The 18,850-nt window shown below is 36.7% G+C and overlaps 1 protein-coding gene across 2 annotated transcripts in view; it reads right to left on the reverse strand.

The window, feature by feature from the left end:
• The window catches only part of LOC112505826 (ATP phosphoribosyltransferase 2, chloroplastic-like), a 31,378-nt gene extending 25,650 nt beyond the window's left edge, over nt 1-5,728 (reverse strand). For both annotated transcript variants that reach the window (XM_025109844.1, XM_025109845.1), the window contains exons 1-3: nt 5,350-5,728; nt 5,206-5,265; nt 3,759-3,872 (exon numbers count right to left, since the gene is read on the reverse strand). In XM_025109844.1, coding sequence (XP_024965612.1) covers nt 3,759-3,872; nt 5,206-5,265; nt 5,350-5,601 — 426 coding nt within the window. In that variant the 5' untranslated portion in view covers nt 5,602-5,728. The remainder of the gene's footprint in view (nt 1-3,758; nt 3,873-5,205; nt 5,266-5,349) is intronic.
• Between the last annotated feature and the right edge of the window lie 13,122 nt (nt 5,729-18,850).

Genomic DNA, 18,850 nt, shown 5'->3' on the forward strand with positions numbered 1-18,850 from the left:
AATGTAAAAACGGCGAACAACAGCTTGTTTCGGAGGTATACTACATCCCAGCTTTGCATAGTAATATATTGAGTCTTGGGCAACTGACCGAGATTGGTTACAAAGTTGAAATGTTGCACCARTTTMTGAGAATTCATGATGAGGGCGGACGGTTGGTTATGAAGGTGGAACGCTCCAAAAACCGGCTGTATAAGATAGCTCTTCGAATCTCTCAACCGGTGTGTTTGATGGGAAGCCTTGACGAAGAGGCGTGGAAGTGGCACGCTAGATTGGCACATGTGAACTTTCGGGTCATTAAGTCTATGGTGCAAAAGGAGATGGTAAGAGGTAAGAGGTGTTCCAAGAATTTCACATCCTRCCCAAATTTGTGAGGGCTGCCTAGTAGCGAAACAAACCAGACAACCCTTCCCGAAAGAAGCACAATGGCATGCAAAACGACCCCTYGAGTTGGTACACGCCGATCTTTGTGGTCCTATTTCCCCGTCAACCGTGGCAGGTAACCGTTATTTCTTGTTAATYGTAGACGACTATAGCCGATACATGTGGGTTTACATGCTGAAAACCAAGGATGAAGCATTCATTAATTTCCAGAAATTTAAACATCAAGTTGAGATGGAAATTCCAAATAAAGTAGAAGGATTGCGTACTGACCGTGGGGGGAGTTCACCTCCAAAGAGTTTGGTTGTTTTTGTGAACAGGAAGGAATTAAGAGACAACTTACAGCACCATAYTCACCCCAACAAAATGGTGTGGCGGAACGGCGTAATAGGAGCATCCTAGAAGCCACGCGATCTCTTTTGAAAACAACCAGGGTACCTGATAAATTTTGGGGTGAGGCTGTTAGACACGCCRTGTACGTTCTAAATCGACTCCCGACAAAAGGAGTGAAAGGAATGACACCGCATGAAGGGCTGAAGGGTTCGAAACCGACACTCGAACACCTGAGGGTGTTCGGTTGTGTTGCCTATATGAAAAGATCAACTAATCAGATCACGAAGCTCAGTGACAGGAGCATACCATTGGTACATCTRGGTGTGGWACCAGGCAGCAAAGCTTATCGGTTGTATGACCCTAAGCAAAACAGATTCATACGGAGACAAGCGGTACAACGCCCAGATGAAACTGAAACAAGTCCTGGTCCGCTACAACCTTATCAACAAATACACACTGAGAAGGTTGTCATAAACCACGACTACCTAGTCGAAGGAACCGAGGGAGGACCGTGAGGACCGTGGAACAAACTCTGGTACGTTAATTGTAAGATTTCAAAACATATGTCTCCCGAAAGGGAAGCATTTGTTAACTTCAAAAGATGTTTCTCGGTTGACAACGATGAACCGCTCCACTCCCACGGTGTCGAGGATGTTGAATTAACGACACACGAACGGACATACTCTGTTCTGTAACTATCGTTCATACCGGGAATTAATACAAACGTACTAAGCATGAAGCAACTAATACTTCAAGGATTCGAAGTAGACGTGCGTGAAATGACATGCAAAATCACTCATATGTGTGACGACCGTAAGAAGGAAAAGAAAGAGGATCGCAAGGAGGAAGAGGAAGGCGAGAAAGAATCTGTGAATCCAGACTCGAAGTCTGATGACAAAGGGAAGAAACCAGCCCTTGAAAAAGATATGATTGAAGTACGTGGGAATCTTGTACCGGTTAGTGTAAAGACCCTTGACGATTTCACCACGATCTTGTTCATGGTTAAATATGATCAAATCGCTTATAAAATTAAGCATTTCTTCACACAAAAATTCGACGAGGCGCTAGCATGGTTCTTCAAAATCAAAACCGGTGAAGAGATTGTGTTACCAGTAAAGATATCTGGTATAAAGGTTTGTTTATTCGATCTTTACAAATTAATCATTGGATATGGAGGACACGAAATCATTACAGTGGAAGATAATTGGAACGAAATCGCAATGAGTTTTGGCTTCCCGGAATGCTACGGTGAAGCATTCAACAGGTTATTTCTCGACTATCTATTTCACCCACATGAGTATTTCGTCTTTGCACAGAAATGGCTTGGAAAAAGGTTGAATATCAAGAACCAGAAGATCGGCAGGTTGACCAAAAAGGTTTGGATATTAAGAGCGCAGGTACCTCAGTTGGTGGAGGGAACGATCAGGGTGATCGGAACGCTATTCCAGTTCAAACCAAGAGCTGCAAGACTTTGGACGGGGAAGAAGTAGAAGACGAGGACCCGAGCATAGAAGGCTATTACTCGGAGGAAGACAAAGACCCAAGTGATGATTCAGATGGAAAAAAGGATTACGTGATCGTACTGTGAAAATCGAAGTCTCAAGCTGTCCGAAATGTTTTGACATTTAGGAGGGAGAATGATGGAAATATAAATGTCAAAACATAGTATTTATTATTGGTTTATTAGTTTTAATTATGTATTTTAAATAAATGAGGATAGTGGACACCTCATATGCAGGAAGTTTAGAGAAGTTACACACGTCGGTTATGGCATCCCATGCCTATCGACGTGATGGTCTAAGTGGCACCTTTTCATTGTGTATATTTACACTTTGAATGGTTGATTGTAAATATCTCTTCAATTCAATTACTACACCTCTCCTGTTTTAATCTCTATTTTCATAAAGTGTGTGTGTGTGTTGTTTACGATCCTACGATGGGTTCATCAGCATCAAAAGATCTCAATCACGAGATCATAACTCTGGAGAATGCTCTAAATTGAAACAATCAAATGTTTCGATGCCAAACCCGTCATCCCGAACATGGTATCAGAGCCAAGGGTTCAAACGAGAATCAAAGATCAATCATGTTTCAATTATCATTCAAGAAAATGTTTTGTGTTGAAGAAGATAGGAAATCATTGTTCGATCGATCGCAGACAGAAAACGCAGCATGCGTCACCATCTAGAACAGCGATAGGAGATCGTTTGTTCAATCGATCGTTAGGCACGAACGCAGGAAGCATCGAGTGACAAGAACAACCGATAGGAGATCGATTGTTCATCAGACATGAACACAGGAAGATTCGAATGTCAACACAAGACAAGAAACAATTTTTCATATTTGATTATGACTAAGAAGATTGGTTGAAGACTTCTAAACAGTTTCATTTTTCATTGTGCTAACCCCACCATGGCGGCGCTAACCCGCTTAAATCTTGATCAATTGAGAAACCAGGAGAAGTCAAGGCGAAAATTGAAACCAAGATGGCGGCACTAACCCTGCTGGAATTTGGTTCAAATAGCAACCGAAAAGCCATGATGAAGTCAACATCAAGGATCAAATTTTTGAAGAAAGCATGAACAAGGAGGATCAAGAAACGAAGAAGACCGAAGATTACTGATTTTGTTATTAGGGGGGAATGTTGGAACTTAATAACAAAATCATTATGTTAGTTATATTAATTATTATTAGTTTGTGGATTTGATAAGTGTGTGTACACACACACCCTCCAATGACCGACGGCAGTTAGAGAGGGAGGGAAAACCGCCAAATAACCACCTCTTGAAGAGGTGTGATGGTTAGTTGGCACCCTTTCATTCTATATATATAGGTGTTCATATCCTTGTAATCATTGTCTTCTTTGTGTGAAATATATAAATATATTAGTGACATCTTGTTCTTTCTTCTATCCATATTCTATGAATGATGTCGAATACATGATGATCTATGGGATGGCCAGATTGAATGATCTTGGGAAGATCTAAACCTGTGCAGATTTCGAACAATTATATACTTTAAAAAAATACACAACAGCATTATGTTACCTGTCCATATTCGCTAACTGTGTCAAGACCAACAATGCCAAGGTCTAAATCTCCTGAAACCAGTTTTCGTACAATATCTTTTGGACGCTGAAACCAAACTTCTAAGTTTGCAAGCTGCAATTAGATATTGTAAACAAGTCAATTTCAACCATGTAATGATGGTCTCAAACGAGAACTTCATCAAACATCGAGTAGAATATGTTGGTGCAACGGGTATGAAAGTCAATCACTGCTTAGTAGGATAACAGATCTCCCACAGAGTTGGTAAAAAATAAAACATGTTAGACCATGTTGATATCCATTTCTATATCGTTGCTCAACATTCTCCTTCACCAGTAAATCTAGAAACAGCTTTTGTATTCTATTTATCGGAGCATGACTCCAAACCACAAACATAAGTTCAATTTTATTTTGCCCGAAGTAACTTCTATAATTAAAATATCAGCAGTCTGGACCAACCAATGTATGTGAAACAAGAAAGACCAAGGATAGAGCCAAAGGAATCATCTTAATTACCTTAGTATGGAATGGGTATTAAATCAAGGAAGTGTCTTTAAAACTGTCTGACCGGATGGTGTCACTAAAACTTGAAAATGAGAAAGAAACATACTAAAGCTTTACTCATTCTTTAAAATCCAAATGCTTTCAATTTCCATTTTAAAGCAGTTGTAGTGGGACGTAGTAGAGAAATACCTCCCTGATTCCTCCCAAAACAAAGTCCCAGTTCAATCTTTTGTGGCCAATATGATAACATTTTCAACTCTAATCCACGCAAACTCTCTTTAAGTATTGGATGATGTGGTTTGTGTTGTAATGCACTATTGCACCATATAAAACATAGGCTACTCACAAAGTTTATTCTTTTTCTGATGATATATTCTTCCCAATTTCGAATCATAAAATGATAATAGATGGCCAGAAAAGTCATGTCACAATCTCTTTTCTGCACTACTCAGGACAACACACATAATGCAATATTTGACATGTTTCTGAATTTTTATGATTTCTTTTAATGCTGATGTAATATTAAACCAACATTCCCATGCTTAGCTCTTGCTCTCAGTTATTATACCACTTCATAATTGTTGACTTAGCCTATTTTTTCTCCTTGGTTATATTGCACAATGTGTCAATGTTTGAATCCAAAATAAAACCAACTGCTGCCTATTAATCTTTCTACTATTCTGCTCCCTATGGTCCTTCAAAAACCAGTCGTAACATTGATTTTGGATGTCAGACCTGGTAGAAAGCAAAATTGATTTAAATTTGTGGCCAAACTTGCAACAATGGTTTATTGATCGTACTTGTTATAAAGTTGCAGCTGTTTTACTGTTGGATAGAATATAAAGTTGAATAAACTTACCAATTTCTTAAAGTAAGCATAGAATGCATATTAGTTTGAAGTTGAAATAGCCCGCTTGAAGTATAACGAATAAGTTAAACTAACCTGAGGAATGTCTGCAACGTATTGCCGAGGATTCAGATGCCTCACAGATAATTGACAATCCTTCCAAAAATAGAATAAAAAACGAATGTGAACAAAACAAACAACGAAATCAAAACCATATTTATGAAGAGGTAGAGAGAATACTTTGAGAAGATCAAGAGTGTCGGAAGCCATTCGACCTTTACTAGGCAAACCTAACCTAATCTCGCTCCTCTCGATAGATTTCCTGTCTACATTTTCGTTAACAACGGCCACCGGCGAAGCGACGGAGCAACATGAGACGGTGAAATTGACGGAATGTTTAGTAGAAGAAAGTAGTGATGGTGTAGGGGGGAATTGAGGGAAACCGCCAGCGACGACGGGGCATTGCTGGATAAATGTTTGCAGGAGGAACATGGCCGGCGGCGACGATATTTCTTAGGGAGGAGAGAGAAAATGTAACAACGCCGCCGCTGAGTGGGATCCCTTGAGTGACTGTCCCAAATAGTGCTGCGTTGGCTCTTACAGTGCTGATGAGTCAAATACACGGATAACGTCCGTCAACGGTTATATGCAATCATGTTTCTTCGGATTTGGTCCATGGTTTATACTATAAAATCAAAATAATCGGTTTTTGAGATTGTTTATAAAAATAATTTAATGATTTATTTTGGTGTGTCATCGATAATAAGTATTTTTTAGTGTTTTAATAAACAATTTATATTAATGTTAAATCGATAATAAAGAATTTTTGAAGAAATTAAACTCTTCTAACTTATAATAAGTTGATAAACATTTTTATAGAAAAACATAAGTTATTTTAAATAAACAATCTCAAACACCCCCTAAATACATATTTGATATTCTTGGTATTATTTTCGTACTTTATTAAGTCCGTTAAATATGAAGACATTTTGGTATTTCAATCTTTTTTGTCTTTATCCTATTAAACAATTTAAAAATAATTATTAATTAATAATTAATATATTAAACAAATAAAAGTTATTTTATATTTAAAATTATATATTATCTTTTGGCCTTTATGATAATTGTATTCTAGGTAAAACAAGGTGTCCTTGATTTGGCCTATTTAAATTCTTGATGTTTATTTATCATATATCAATCAAACAAGCAATTAATTTTAGAGAGTTTTAGTTTTTATAGAGAAATAATTTCTAATAGTAAGTTCTCTAGTTTAATTTCAGTAACTTTTATTTTCAGTATTGTATACATGTGCCTTCGAAAGTGGCACTGCGACTTTCAGTTTATTTAAAGTCTTTCGGTATGTTCCCTTATAATCTTTTATTTTCTACTCCTTTTTAAGTATGAACTAAACATCTTTTGAGATGTAAAAGTAAAAAGTACCGAGACTTTATGTAAAATTCTTGAGTAGTTTTATATGTCGATCGTTTTTTTCACCTTTTGTTCGATAAAGCCCAACGATGCAGACAAGATGATCTCTTGAAAGTGTCTGAAGTCTAGTTCTAGATCCATAGATAGATATAACGTAATGACACGAGCTTGCGTGATGCTAGGGAATTCGAGAGAATTCTTATAACGCCAAAGAGAGTTGGGTTTGCATAGTGAAGAATTCCACTCACATGGAGTAATAGGCAAGCTAACTAGTGCATTAAAAACACTTAGAGCATTTGTCTCTATACATACCATCGAAACTCGAAAGGGTTCACCAGGGTTCATCACTAACAAAACGATAAAGTTAAACATATGAAAAATTAACTAGGAAGTGTGAGTATTAGTTGTGACAAGACCTCTCAAAAGAGAGTGTCCACTTCACGCAGTACATTGACCACTCTTCTAGATCAAGTATTTAATGTAAAATCTGGGAAAATTATAACTACACCTCATTTTTTATTATAAAAAAATTGTTAAAGCTGTTTCACCAAATCAACCAACTTATTTGCTTCCTCTTTAATTGAAACTTGTAAAAGGAAGTTAATGAGAAAGTCTTTGAGGATATGATACTAGTTCTTACCAACTTTATGATTTGAGTGACGATCATAACGATCAATGTATACGTGCGCTGTCTATTGTGGACTGTTTGCTAACCCACTATGATTACACATACATCACACGTACCAAACGTCATGGTCATGACATAATGATCCGGTTGTTGAAAAATACACACATATACATTTTTTTAGGGTAAAGGCAAATACATAAATGATCCAAATACAATTGTTGACTTCTGTAACATAAGAAACAACACCTTAATCGCAATATGTTCTCTCAAATACCAAAACTTTTGCAAACCCCACTCGTCAGCCAAAATAGGAACGAGACCATCCTAAGGTAAGAACATAATACAAAATATTTCATTCTTACAACGAATACAATATGATATTTGTGGACATATACATCCATAATGTAGGCCATTCAAGTATTTTATGGTTCTGGTTAAAGTCTTACATGATGAGCACACATCATATTATAATCCACACGAAACGATGCACTCCTAGCACCTGCTATACATTTAAGGGCTCACCACCCTAATTATCTGATCAAGTCTACATTACTTGGTAATGCTAGATAATTTACATTAAAAGCATTGATGATTTTTTTTCATGTGGAATGGATCAATCTAAAGCATCATATACCCCTTATATGTATGCATAAAAATGGTCTTGTAGAAGTCGTCATCAAAATGATATAGATGGGAGCTAGAGCATAGGTTATGCACACCAATTTACCCGCATCTGCCTGGGATGATGCAATACTACATGCAACTTTACTTATTCATTTTTAGACTCAATACCAGTCAATCATTCTGATGCATACCGGCTGGTAACTGGATATAAGTCTGATATATTACATTTACGTAATTTTGGTTGTGCAATATATGTGTCAGTTGTACCCCCCATAACGCACCAAAATGGGTCTTAAAAACGATTAAGTATATATGTTGGATATGAATCTCCAATAATTATCCATATTTAAACCTTTGACGGTTGATCTTTTTATACCACATGATTTGTGAAATGTACTTTTAATGACAGTTTTCTCGTCATAAGAGGGAGATAGGGAAAAATATTTTCCAAGGGAACAATATGAATTGTCATGAAATGTTTCCACTCTATCTCATTTTGATCTCTAAACTTCATATAATGTAAATTTGAAGTCAAACGAATCAGACTCGATACCTGATACGTTTAAATATTGTTCCAAAAGTGACAAGATTGCACATACGAGCTGTAAATATACCCGTAAGGTTAAAAGTCCCCAACAATGGCACAACATTGTTGGAAAGTGTGTTGCAATCACACATAGTGGAGGTGTAGTTGTGGTCGTAGCTACCAAACTAAAATGGTGGAAGCTACTTGGTATAATAGATACTCCTCTAAAAGAATAGAAGAGGGAGGCACAACCATTTCTCATCAATACATAAAACCTTGTATGAGAATGTCTTTGAATATAACTATGTCCATAAATCAATATTAGAGGACACTCTGAAGTTTAATATTGATTCCAAAGAAGAAAGAAAATCTCAAACAAATTACGAGAGTACATATGAGTCGATTGATATATCATAAATACCCGTTGGTGATTTGTTCACATATACTATTATTTATAAGATGATAGAGTACAATGACAATGAACCACACTCAGTTGCAAAATGTCAACAAATAGCATAACAACCTAAATGAAAGAAACAATCCAGAAAGAATTATATTCTTTGACAAATAAATCGAAACACTCGCTTTATAGATTAAAACAACCCAGGCAGATGTAGTTTACCCGCCTAAGTGAATACGTGATTTAGGAATGAATATATGAACAACGAACTGTAGCCTTACGTACTGATAAAAGAAAACAAGTTCTAGATTGTCAATGGTAGATTTATATGTTGATGATATGAATATAATAAACAATCTTGACGAAATAAGAGAAATCACAAGCTACTTGAAATCTAAATCTGAGATGAAAAATCTTGGGAAACTAAGTTCTATCTACTAGTTATTTGAGCCAAGACACTGAGCTTGTGGAATATTGATCTATCAACCTACATATGTCCAGAAAATGACCAGGCAATCTAATATGGACAAAGCACATTCGGGTAGTACTCCAATGATCGGTTGAAGTGTTGGATATAAGAAAAATCCATTTCATCTAAAAGATGATGACAAAGAGGTATAGGGAACTAGAAATCCTTATCTAGTAAGTACATATCATATTACAGTCGACCATATATTGTATTCTTGATGAACTTGTTAACTAGATTTAGCTCAACATCAATGCAATGTCATTGGAACAGTATAAAAAATATTTTTAGATACCTAAACAGAAACAGAACTGTAATCAGAGATAACTAGGACCGAGATATTAGAGAGAATTCTCTATTATATGATTATTCAGATAAATTCAAATTTACAAGAGGAGAGACACTATATATAGACATAATTACACGGGAAACCATAACCCTAAAGCCCATCGGGCTTGGACACATTACCATAACTAGGTTACTTAATTAACACTCCCCCTCAAGYTGGAGCATATATATTGATCATGCCCAGCTTGTTACAAAAAGATGTGATTCGGTTCCCTGGTAATGCTTTGGTGAAGACGTCGGCTAATTGATTGCTAGTWCTGACATGAGAGGTTGAAATAGATCCATCTTCAAGCTTTTCCCGAGTGAAATGACAATCTATTTCAATATGCTTAGTTCTCTYGTGAAATACAGGATTGCTTGCAATATGGATAGCTGCCTCATTGTCACACCATAAATTCATCGGTTTAGATTGATTAAATCCAATCTCTCCCAATGGATTACGCAGCCATATCAACTCACAAGTAGTTTGAGCCATTACACGGTATTCAGATTCAGCACTTGATCTTGATACAACATTCTGCTTCTTGYTTTTCCAAGATACCAKATTCCCTCCCACAAAGACACAGTAGCCTGTTGTTGATCGTCTGGTTGTAGGGTCTCCATCATAGTCTGCATCAGTAAACCCTTCTATGACATAATGACCATGGTTTTGGTACTTGATGCCATAACCAGGAGCTCCTTTCAGATATTTCAAAATATGGCAGACTACATCCCAATGTGTAGTTCTTGGAGATGACATAAATTGACTCAATACACTTACCGAAAAGGCAATATCAGGACGCGTGATTGTCAGATAATTCAGTCGTCCCACAATTCTCCTGTACTTATCTGAGTCCTCAAGAGGATCCCCATCATCAGACTTCAGCTTTACATTCGGAACCATAGGAGCTTCACATGGTTTTGTGTCGATCATGCCAGAATCATGTAGTATGTCAAGGCAGTATTTTCGTTGAGATAGGCAAATTCCTTTGTGATTCCGAGATACCTCAATACCTAAGAAATATTTCAATGGACCAAGGTCCTTAGTTTGAAATTGAGATACGAGGAATTCTTTCAACTTCTTAATTCCATTCTCATCACTGCCCGTAATCACAATATCATCGACATAAACCACTAGCAGGATACATCCAGAATTAGATGAAGTAAAGAACACTGAGTGGTCATATGAGCTTCTTCGTAACCCAAATATAGTTACCACAGAACTGAACCGACCGAACCATGCACGAGGCGATTGCTTTAGGCCGTATAAYGACTTCCGTAATTTACAGACCTTCCCAGACTCCCCCTGAGCAACAAACCCGGGGGGTTGCTCCATGTAGACTTCCTCTAGCATATTGCCATGTAAGAAGGCATTTTTCACATCTAATTGGTGAAGAGGCCAATTATAGGTAGCAGCTAGAGAGATGAAAAGCYGAATAGACGCCATCTTTGCAACAGGAGAAAAARTCTCAGAATAATCCACTCCATAAGTTTGGGCATACCCCTTTGCAACCAAACGAGCTTTTAATCGTGCTATCGAGCCATTAGGATTAACTTTCACAGTAAACACCCACTTACAGCCAATTGCTCTTTTGCCAGCAGGTAACTCCACCAAATCCCATGTGGTGTTATGATCAAGAGCATTGAGCTCATCAATCATAGCATCCCGCCATCCAGGATGAGTCAAAGCTTCTCCAACCGTAGATGGAATAGGTATAGAATCAAGGGTAGAGACTAAAGAACGAGATGACCCGGAGAGTTTATCATAAGAAACAAAGGAAGCAATAGGATACGTGCAGGAACGTTTACCTTTCCGGAGAGCAATAGAAGCATCAAGATCAGGATCCTCATTTACTGGAGTGGGTATAGAAGCTTCAGGAGGTACATCTTCTGGGGATGGTGGATTTGCAGACTCAGATGATATTGGTGAAGACGGAGGAGGTCGTTCGCGCCTATTATATACATGAACAATGGGTGGTCTGGTGGCTTGAGTAGTGGACTCAGGAGTGGGTATGGTATACACCAACAAGTCATCATCTTTCTCATTTAAAGAAGTCGGAGGGGAAATTGGGAAGAACGACACGTTCTCATGGAAGGTAACATCCCGAGATACAATATACCGGTTAAGAGTGGGAGAGAAGCACCTGTAACCCTTTTGAAGACGAGAGTACCCAAGAAACACGCATTTCAGAGATTTGGGATCAAGCTTGGTGATAGTGGGGCGTGTGTCACGAACAAAGCATGTCGATTACACCGAAGATCTTTGGCTCAATAGGAAATAATCGTTGTCCTGGGAACAAAACAGAGAATGGAGTTTCTCCATTCAGGACAACAGACGGCATTCTATTGATAAGAAAACAGGCTGTTGATACCGCATCGGCCCAAAAAGACTTAGGGATAGACATCTGAAACAAAAGTGCTCGGGCAACCTCAAGGAGGTGACGATTTTTTCGTTCGGCTACCCCATTTTGTGCTGGAGTATCAACACATGAGGACTCATGAAGGATACCATTTTGCAACATATAGGATTGAATTTGTTGGGATACATGCTCTTTTGCATTGCACTTCGTAAGGTTTTAATAGATGTTTGAAACTGAGTTTGGATTTCAGAATGAAAGGAACGTAAATGATTAAACACTTCTGAACGGTTTTTCATRAAGTATAACCAAGTAGTTCGAGAATAATCATCTACAAACGTAACAAAATACTTAAAACTAGACTTAGACGTTACAGGACATGGGCCCCAGACATCATAATGTACTAATTGAAATGGGGACGCAGCCTGCTTATTGACTCTAGGACTTAAGTGAACACGTTGATGTTTGGCAAACTGACATGACTCACATTGTAAATACTGTAAATGGGAAAATTCAGGACACAACTTCTTGAAACTCTGTAAGGAAGGATGACCTAGTCGACAATGAACTTCAAAAGGAGATGATAAACTGGAACTTGCCAAGGAATATGGTTTGGGTGGTTCAAATATGTATAGGCCATCCGACTCTCGTCCTCTACCAATAATCATCTTCGTCTGCAAATCCTGAAAGACACAATGATCAGAAAAGAATGAGACACTACAATTCAAAGTGCGAGTAATTTTGCTCACAGACAGTAAGTTAAAAGAAAATTTTGGTAGGCTTAGGACTGAGGATAACGAGACAGATGGGGACAATTTAACAGTTCCAGACCCAATTATTTGGGAGACAGATTCATCAGCTACTGTGACTTGATCTGAAGATGCATGTTTATTGAAATTTAGGAGAAGGTTGGAATTACCAGTCATATGGTCTGAGGCACCTGAATCAATGACCCATTTGGAGGAGGATGATACAAAGCATTTGCCAGAGTTACATGTCTCAGCAAACATAGCAGTGGAAGCAGCGGGGTACTCATTTACCAGACGAGTACTATCGGAGGCTTTATCATCAGTCTTCGTCATATTAATTAAATCAGAAACGAACACCCAAAGGACAGATTATCAAAGGAAACCAGACTAAACATATAGCAATTAACAGAGTTTGACCAAACAGATGAGATCAGATCTGTTGCGACTAGATAACAGTAAAATTAGACCAAAAAGATGCCGGAAAACAAACCAGATGGGGATTCCGACCAGAACCCTAAAAGTCGAAGGTCGTCGGAGGCCGGAAAAGGGCTCACACGCCGGCGCGTGGAGGCGTGACGGTGGCGGACTAGGGTTCTGGCGACGGCGGGGGTTCCGGCGTGAACAGTAACTCCGATGTGAACAGTAACTCTGGCGATGAACAGTAACTCTGGCGATGAACAGTAACTCCAGCGATGAACAGTAATGTCGATAAACCCTAGGCTCTGATACCATATAATCAGAGAGAACTAGGACCGAGATATTAGAGAGAATTCTCTATTATATGATTAATCAGATAAATTCAAATTTACAAGAAGAGAGACACTATATATAGACATAATTACACGGGAAACCCTAACCCTAAAGCCCATCGGGCTTGGACACATTACCATAACCAGGTTACTTAATTAACAAGAACCATGCCTCAGGCTTCTTCTTTTCCCATAAATGGAAAATGAAATCGATAATGGAATTTCAATACTTATAAATAATGTAAGTGACAAAATACCAGCTTTCTATAAAACACCAGAAAAATGTCTTGGTAGGTTTTGTTGATATTCGGTATCCTTCTAACTCATACAAATGTCGTTCCCAAACTGGATAAGGTTTTTCCATGGGGAACATGACGATTGTTTTATTTTTTTTTAACCAAGTCAACCCTTGTAGCTACCTCCTTGGACCATTCTAAGATTTATTGCTTTACATGAATCAATTTGAAGATTCATTACACTTGTTAGAGGAGTAAAAAGCTTGAGTTCAACTACTGACAATCCTACGTGTAGATATGGAAATAATGTAGTTTGCATCAAATGAATAAAAGTAGGATACATCATGGGTGATAATACAAATCATATTTCGTCAAAGTTTTTTACAACTGAAAACAACAAACTCTCCTCAAGATTCAAGTGAATCAAATAAGGTCCAAAAAAAATCCGGCAGATTTGTTTTTCAAACCATTGCCTAATGATAACTTTGAGAAATATGTGGAAATCATTAAAATGCGAAGATTTTATGCACTTTTGTGATTATGTATGTATTAAAGGGAGTAATAGACAAAAGGAGACGTCTACTAAACATGTAATATTGATGGTTTGTGATATTCCTTCACACAATGTTTTAATTTTCTCATTGGGTTTTCTTCATTTGGCGCAAGGTATTAGTGAGGCAACAATTTATGTACCATCTGGTCTTCTGAACCTCTTAATTGATGTATGAATCAAGGAGGATAGTAAACTAAAGGAATTGTTTAGTGGTGCCATGTCCTTTTTCCTTTCGTCCAAAGTTTTTATTTTTTTCACTGGGTTTTGTTTTTTTAGTGTAAGGTTTTAACGATGTAAAAATTATGCACCATCACTCATTTGACTCGACATAATAGGGAGTGTTGAAAGATTATGTGTCATCATCAAAAGGAAGTGATTGATATAATACTTTTCAGTTATTAGAATTTGCCATAATTAATGTTTTCTTTTCATTGTAAACTCATCCCTATTTAAAAGACTTATAATCAATAAGAATTACAAATTTATTATCTCTATTTACTGTTGTTCTATTATGTTTTTCCTATAACACCCCGCCATAGCCTCCAATGTTTCCCCCTCCATTTATCGGGAAAATTGGAGTTCACAATGGTAATGAAGAAGATGGTGATCGAGTGCATTTGTGTCGTACAAGTCTTGTTTCATTAAAATGTAAAATTAAGATTTATTAAGTTTTTAAGATTTGAAAGATATAACATAACTTTTTTTTTTCCAAGTATATGATATTTATACACGGGAAATGCAACTCACACAAATGTCTCACCTATGGTGATGCTGAAACCCCTTAGACCTCTAGAATATTTGGGTTGATTATCGTTGGGCCAATAGCCTTCCGGTAAAATCGTAAAATTGATTTTGATTGGGTAAAGACAAAAAGTCGATAAATAAGACAAAAATTTCTCTCACTTAACGGAATTTTTTTAACGATCGTTAAAGTAAGGGAGCAAATCCAAACATTTTTGCAACATGAGGGCTATCTTGTATTCAAAACAACAAGGACTAAATGTGTTATTTTTAACAAACCACAAAGGCCAAATTTGAAGTTTACTCTATTATTTAACTTTACTATAGTATTGCACTCATATTTTTCAATTTACCCAAAATAAAAATTTCACATTAAAAGCTTCAGTTATCAACATGTGTAAGTCATCATATCACCCCCAGATTATTTGCAAAGTTTCATTTCAATCCTCAAAATAAAATTCTAAAAAGTTGGTTTCCTAAAATAAAAAACTAGGGTAAACTTCATTATTGGTCCTTGTGTGCTTTTTTTTCTTCTTGGTTTTGATCCTTAAAATTCATCAAATACAAATTTGACACGTATTACATTTGTACTTAGAGTCGATATGAAAATGGGTATGTGTTCAAGTTTGATTAAACGATGGAGAGTATCAAAGTTAACATGTTCAATTCTAGCATGCCAAATATTTGAAGACTCAAGCAAATAAACGAAAGAATTATTCATTTCATTCATTTGAGGCTTAATAGCCTTTACTTTCAACTTAAACATGCCACTATCAGCATACCCTTTTCTCACATACATACCCATTTTAGTAAGCACAAACTTATCCGACTCAAAAACCAAGCGGAAACCATGCTTGTTTAGCAACCAACCTGAAACTAAGTTTTTACGGATTTCAGGTACATACAACACATCATTCAATGTGAGCTCTTTTCTGAACGTCACGTTCAAAACAATCTTTTCACTTCCCTTGACCTCTGAAGTATCTGAATTTCCCATGAAGAGCTTGTCACCATTGTAAACAACTTAGAAGTTCCTAAACCACTCTCGATTAGAACATATATGACGGGTAGCACCCGTGTAGACCCACCATTCCCTCTGGTTTGAGTCCACGAGGTTGACTTCAGAAATAACCGCTGCAAATGATCTTTTCCACAACATTAACCTCCTTAGCTTTATCACGCTTTGAAAGTTTGCAATTAGCGGAACGGTGATCCGGTCGATCACAATTATAGCAGTTCCCTTGAAACTTCTTTTTAAAAGTTCCACCCTTTTCTCCTATGTGGACACCTTCCCTTTCTTTATGTTCTTACCATTCACAAACTCATTCCTCATCGAAGATTGACCATGTTCCACCAAATTGGCTTTCTCAGAAGTTGGAACATAGTCTTTCTTTTGTGCTTTCTTATTGTTCAATTCAATGCGAAGACGAACAATGAGCTCCACTATAGTCGTTTCCTTTCGTTTGTGCTTTAAATAATTTTTGAAATCTACCCAATCGAGGGGTAGTTTCTCAATCATTGCCGCAACTTGAAAGGTCTCACTAATGACCATACCTTCGGCTTGGATGTCATGCATGATTACTTGGAGTTCTTAGACTTGTCTAATAACGGTCTTATTATCGATCATTTTATAATCAAGAAACAGGGCAACCACAAATTTCTTGGTGCTGGCATCTTCAGTTTTGTACTTTTTCTCTAGTGAGTCCCACAACTCTTTAGCCGTTTTCTTCAGACAATACGCATTGTACAGTGAGTCACCAAGTCCATTACAAACATAATTCTTGCATAAAAAATCAGAATGTTTCCAAGCCTCATTCGCGCTCACAGTTTGGACATTCTCTTGTCCTTCAGCGATCTTAGGAGCCTCTTCAGTCAAAAATCGTGCAAGATTTAAAGTAGTTAAATAGAAGAGCATCTTTAGTTGCCACCTCTTATAGTGCAACCACGAAAAAACTTTTGCGGTTTTTCCGCATGATTAATCGACAAGTTCATCGAGGTTTCCACGTGCAACCAAAGAGGTATGCAAAGGTTGGGAAGTTTCAACTTTCTCAGTTGTCATTCTATAGAATTAAACACCAAATCGATTGTTTTAGAATAACTGAGATACATCCAAACTAAACCAAAACAGTTTTGTAAAACAGCAAAAAGAACTGTAGATTTTTTTTTGTTTTAAAAACAACAGTTTTTTTTTCTTAAAAACTGTAGAAAATTGCATGAAACTGTTTAAACTAAGTTGAAAACAATAGAAATATGTCGTTTAAAACAGTAGAAAAACTACAGGAAATATTAAGCAAAACCTGCAGAAAACTGTTAGAGAAATGCATAAAACAATAAACTACAGAAGGTTGCTGTTAAACCAACAATATTTTTTTTCTTTCTTCTTTAAACAACAGGAAAGCAAGACAGTTAAGACGATTAGAGTTCATACAACGAAAACAATCCGCCTTTTCTTCTTTTTACTTATGTGTTAACTACCTACTGTCAAGGTAATATTCAGGCCTTCTTAGGTTCGGTAGTCTCGAAGAACCGCTCTTGCCGTTGTATCATGGGAAGCAAACATTCATAGTGGGACAAATTTGTTTTAAGGACACTGTGTTAAATATAGACTTCCACACGTTTTACTGCTTAGTTCGTTCTTTTCGTACGTTATCTTAAATATAGAGAATCTTGGTGCTATAAGTTTTACAATCCCATGAATTGTTTCTACTTATGAACCTTCTTTCTTTTTACTCTTCCTCCATGTGGGATGGCTTAAATAGCAATTTACCCACTTTACACTCCCTTCTAATATCTTACTTTGTTGATTAATTTCTCATCCATACGAAGTCCGTTTTTGATGTTCAATGTCTTGAAACAAAGATATTACGGAGGATAATATCAAACTACAATAATGTACATAAATTGAGATTATTTAAGTTCCAAATATTATGCTCCAAAATGGGAAAAACTCATTTTTTCCCAACAGACGTGTGTTTGGATTTGTGTTGAATTTTAGGTTCAACTCTTAGATTCATAGATGTTCAAATGTTTTTGATGATGGTGGTTTGGATTAAATATACAGTCAAAGTTTCTCTTCTTGATTATGATGGAATTGATTTGAGAGTAATCTGTAATCTGTTTTAGGTTTTTATTTGGATTTATAAATAAATTTGTGATTTGTTCCCAAACGTTTATTGGTGAATGTTTTTAGGCTTGTATGATTAACAGCAGTGATGGTGGGTGGTGAATATTATTTGCTTTTAGATATCTTTTCTTTAAGGGGGAAGGAAGAGGAGGAAGAAGAAGAAAGTGGGGTTGGGATGCATTAAGGGTTTGTGCAAATGCTTTTAGCATGTGTATATTGGAATTGATTTAATATAAAAAGTGGGAAAAGGAAATTGATAGAAAAATGATTCTTATGTGTGTATATATGTGATAACTGATATTTTTTAGAGTCATTTCTTATTTATTTCCTCTATTTTTGCATTTATAAAATATCCAATCTCCTTGTTTTTCCTCATTTATTCTAAAAGTTTTAAAAAAGATGATGAAACACAAATGATAAAAATTTATTTTGAAAACCTGCATTTTCTGACAACTGCGCACAGTGTTACCACTATGGGAAGTTTACGAACTTTTGATGGGCTTCTACTTTGTGAAGAATATTTTCTTGAAGATCTTGATTAAAGATCTCCTACAGCTGGAATTGCTTTGTGAAATTGTATTTCAGATTTTTTTTAAATAGTTGTTAGATGGTCTTTGCCATAAGGTTTTTGTGTGCTTAATTTTCCTTGGATATTATCTATCATCCTTATCCATTCTTCCCCTATATAAAGAGGCATTGAGTTCACTTTGAAGATCATCCTTCGGAAGCACTACTAGTTGAAGTCTTCTTGTCTTAATTTAAGCTTAACATTTCAGTTTATTTTATTGAAGTTGTAATCTGCTACCACAGTCTCACCACTGTGGGAACATAAT

This window comes from Cynara cardunculus (genome assembly GCF_001531365.2).
Source record: "Cynara cardunculus var. scolymus isolate 2C chromosome LG 2, CcrdV1, whole genome shotgun sequence".
NCBI lineage: Eukaryota > Viridiplantae > Streptophyta > Magnoliopsida > Asterales > Asteraceae > Cynara > Cynara cardunculus.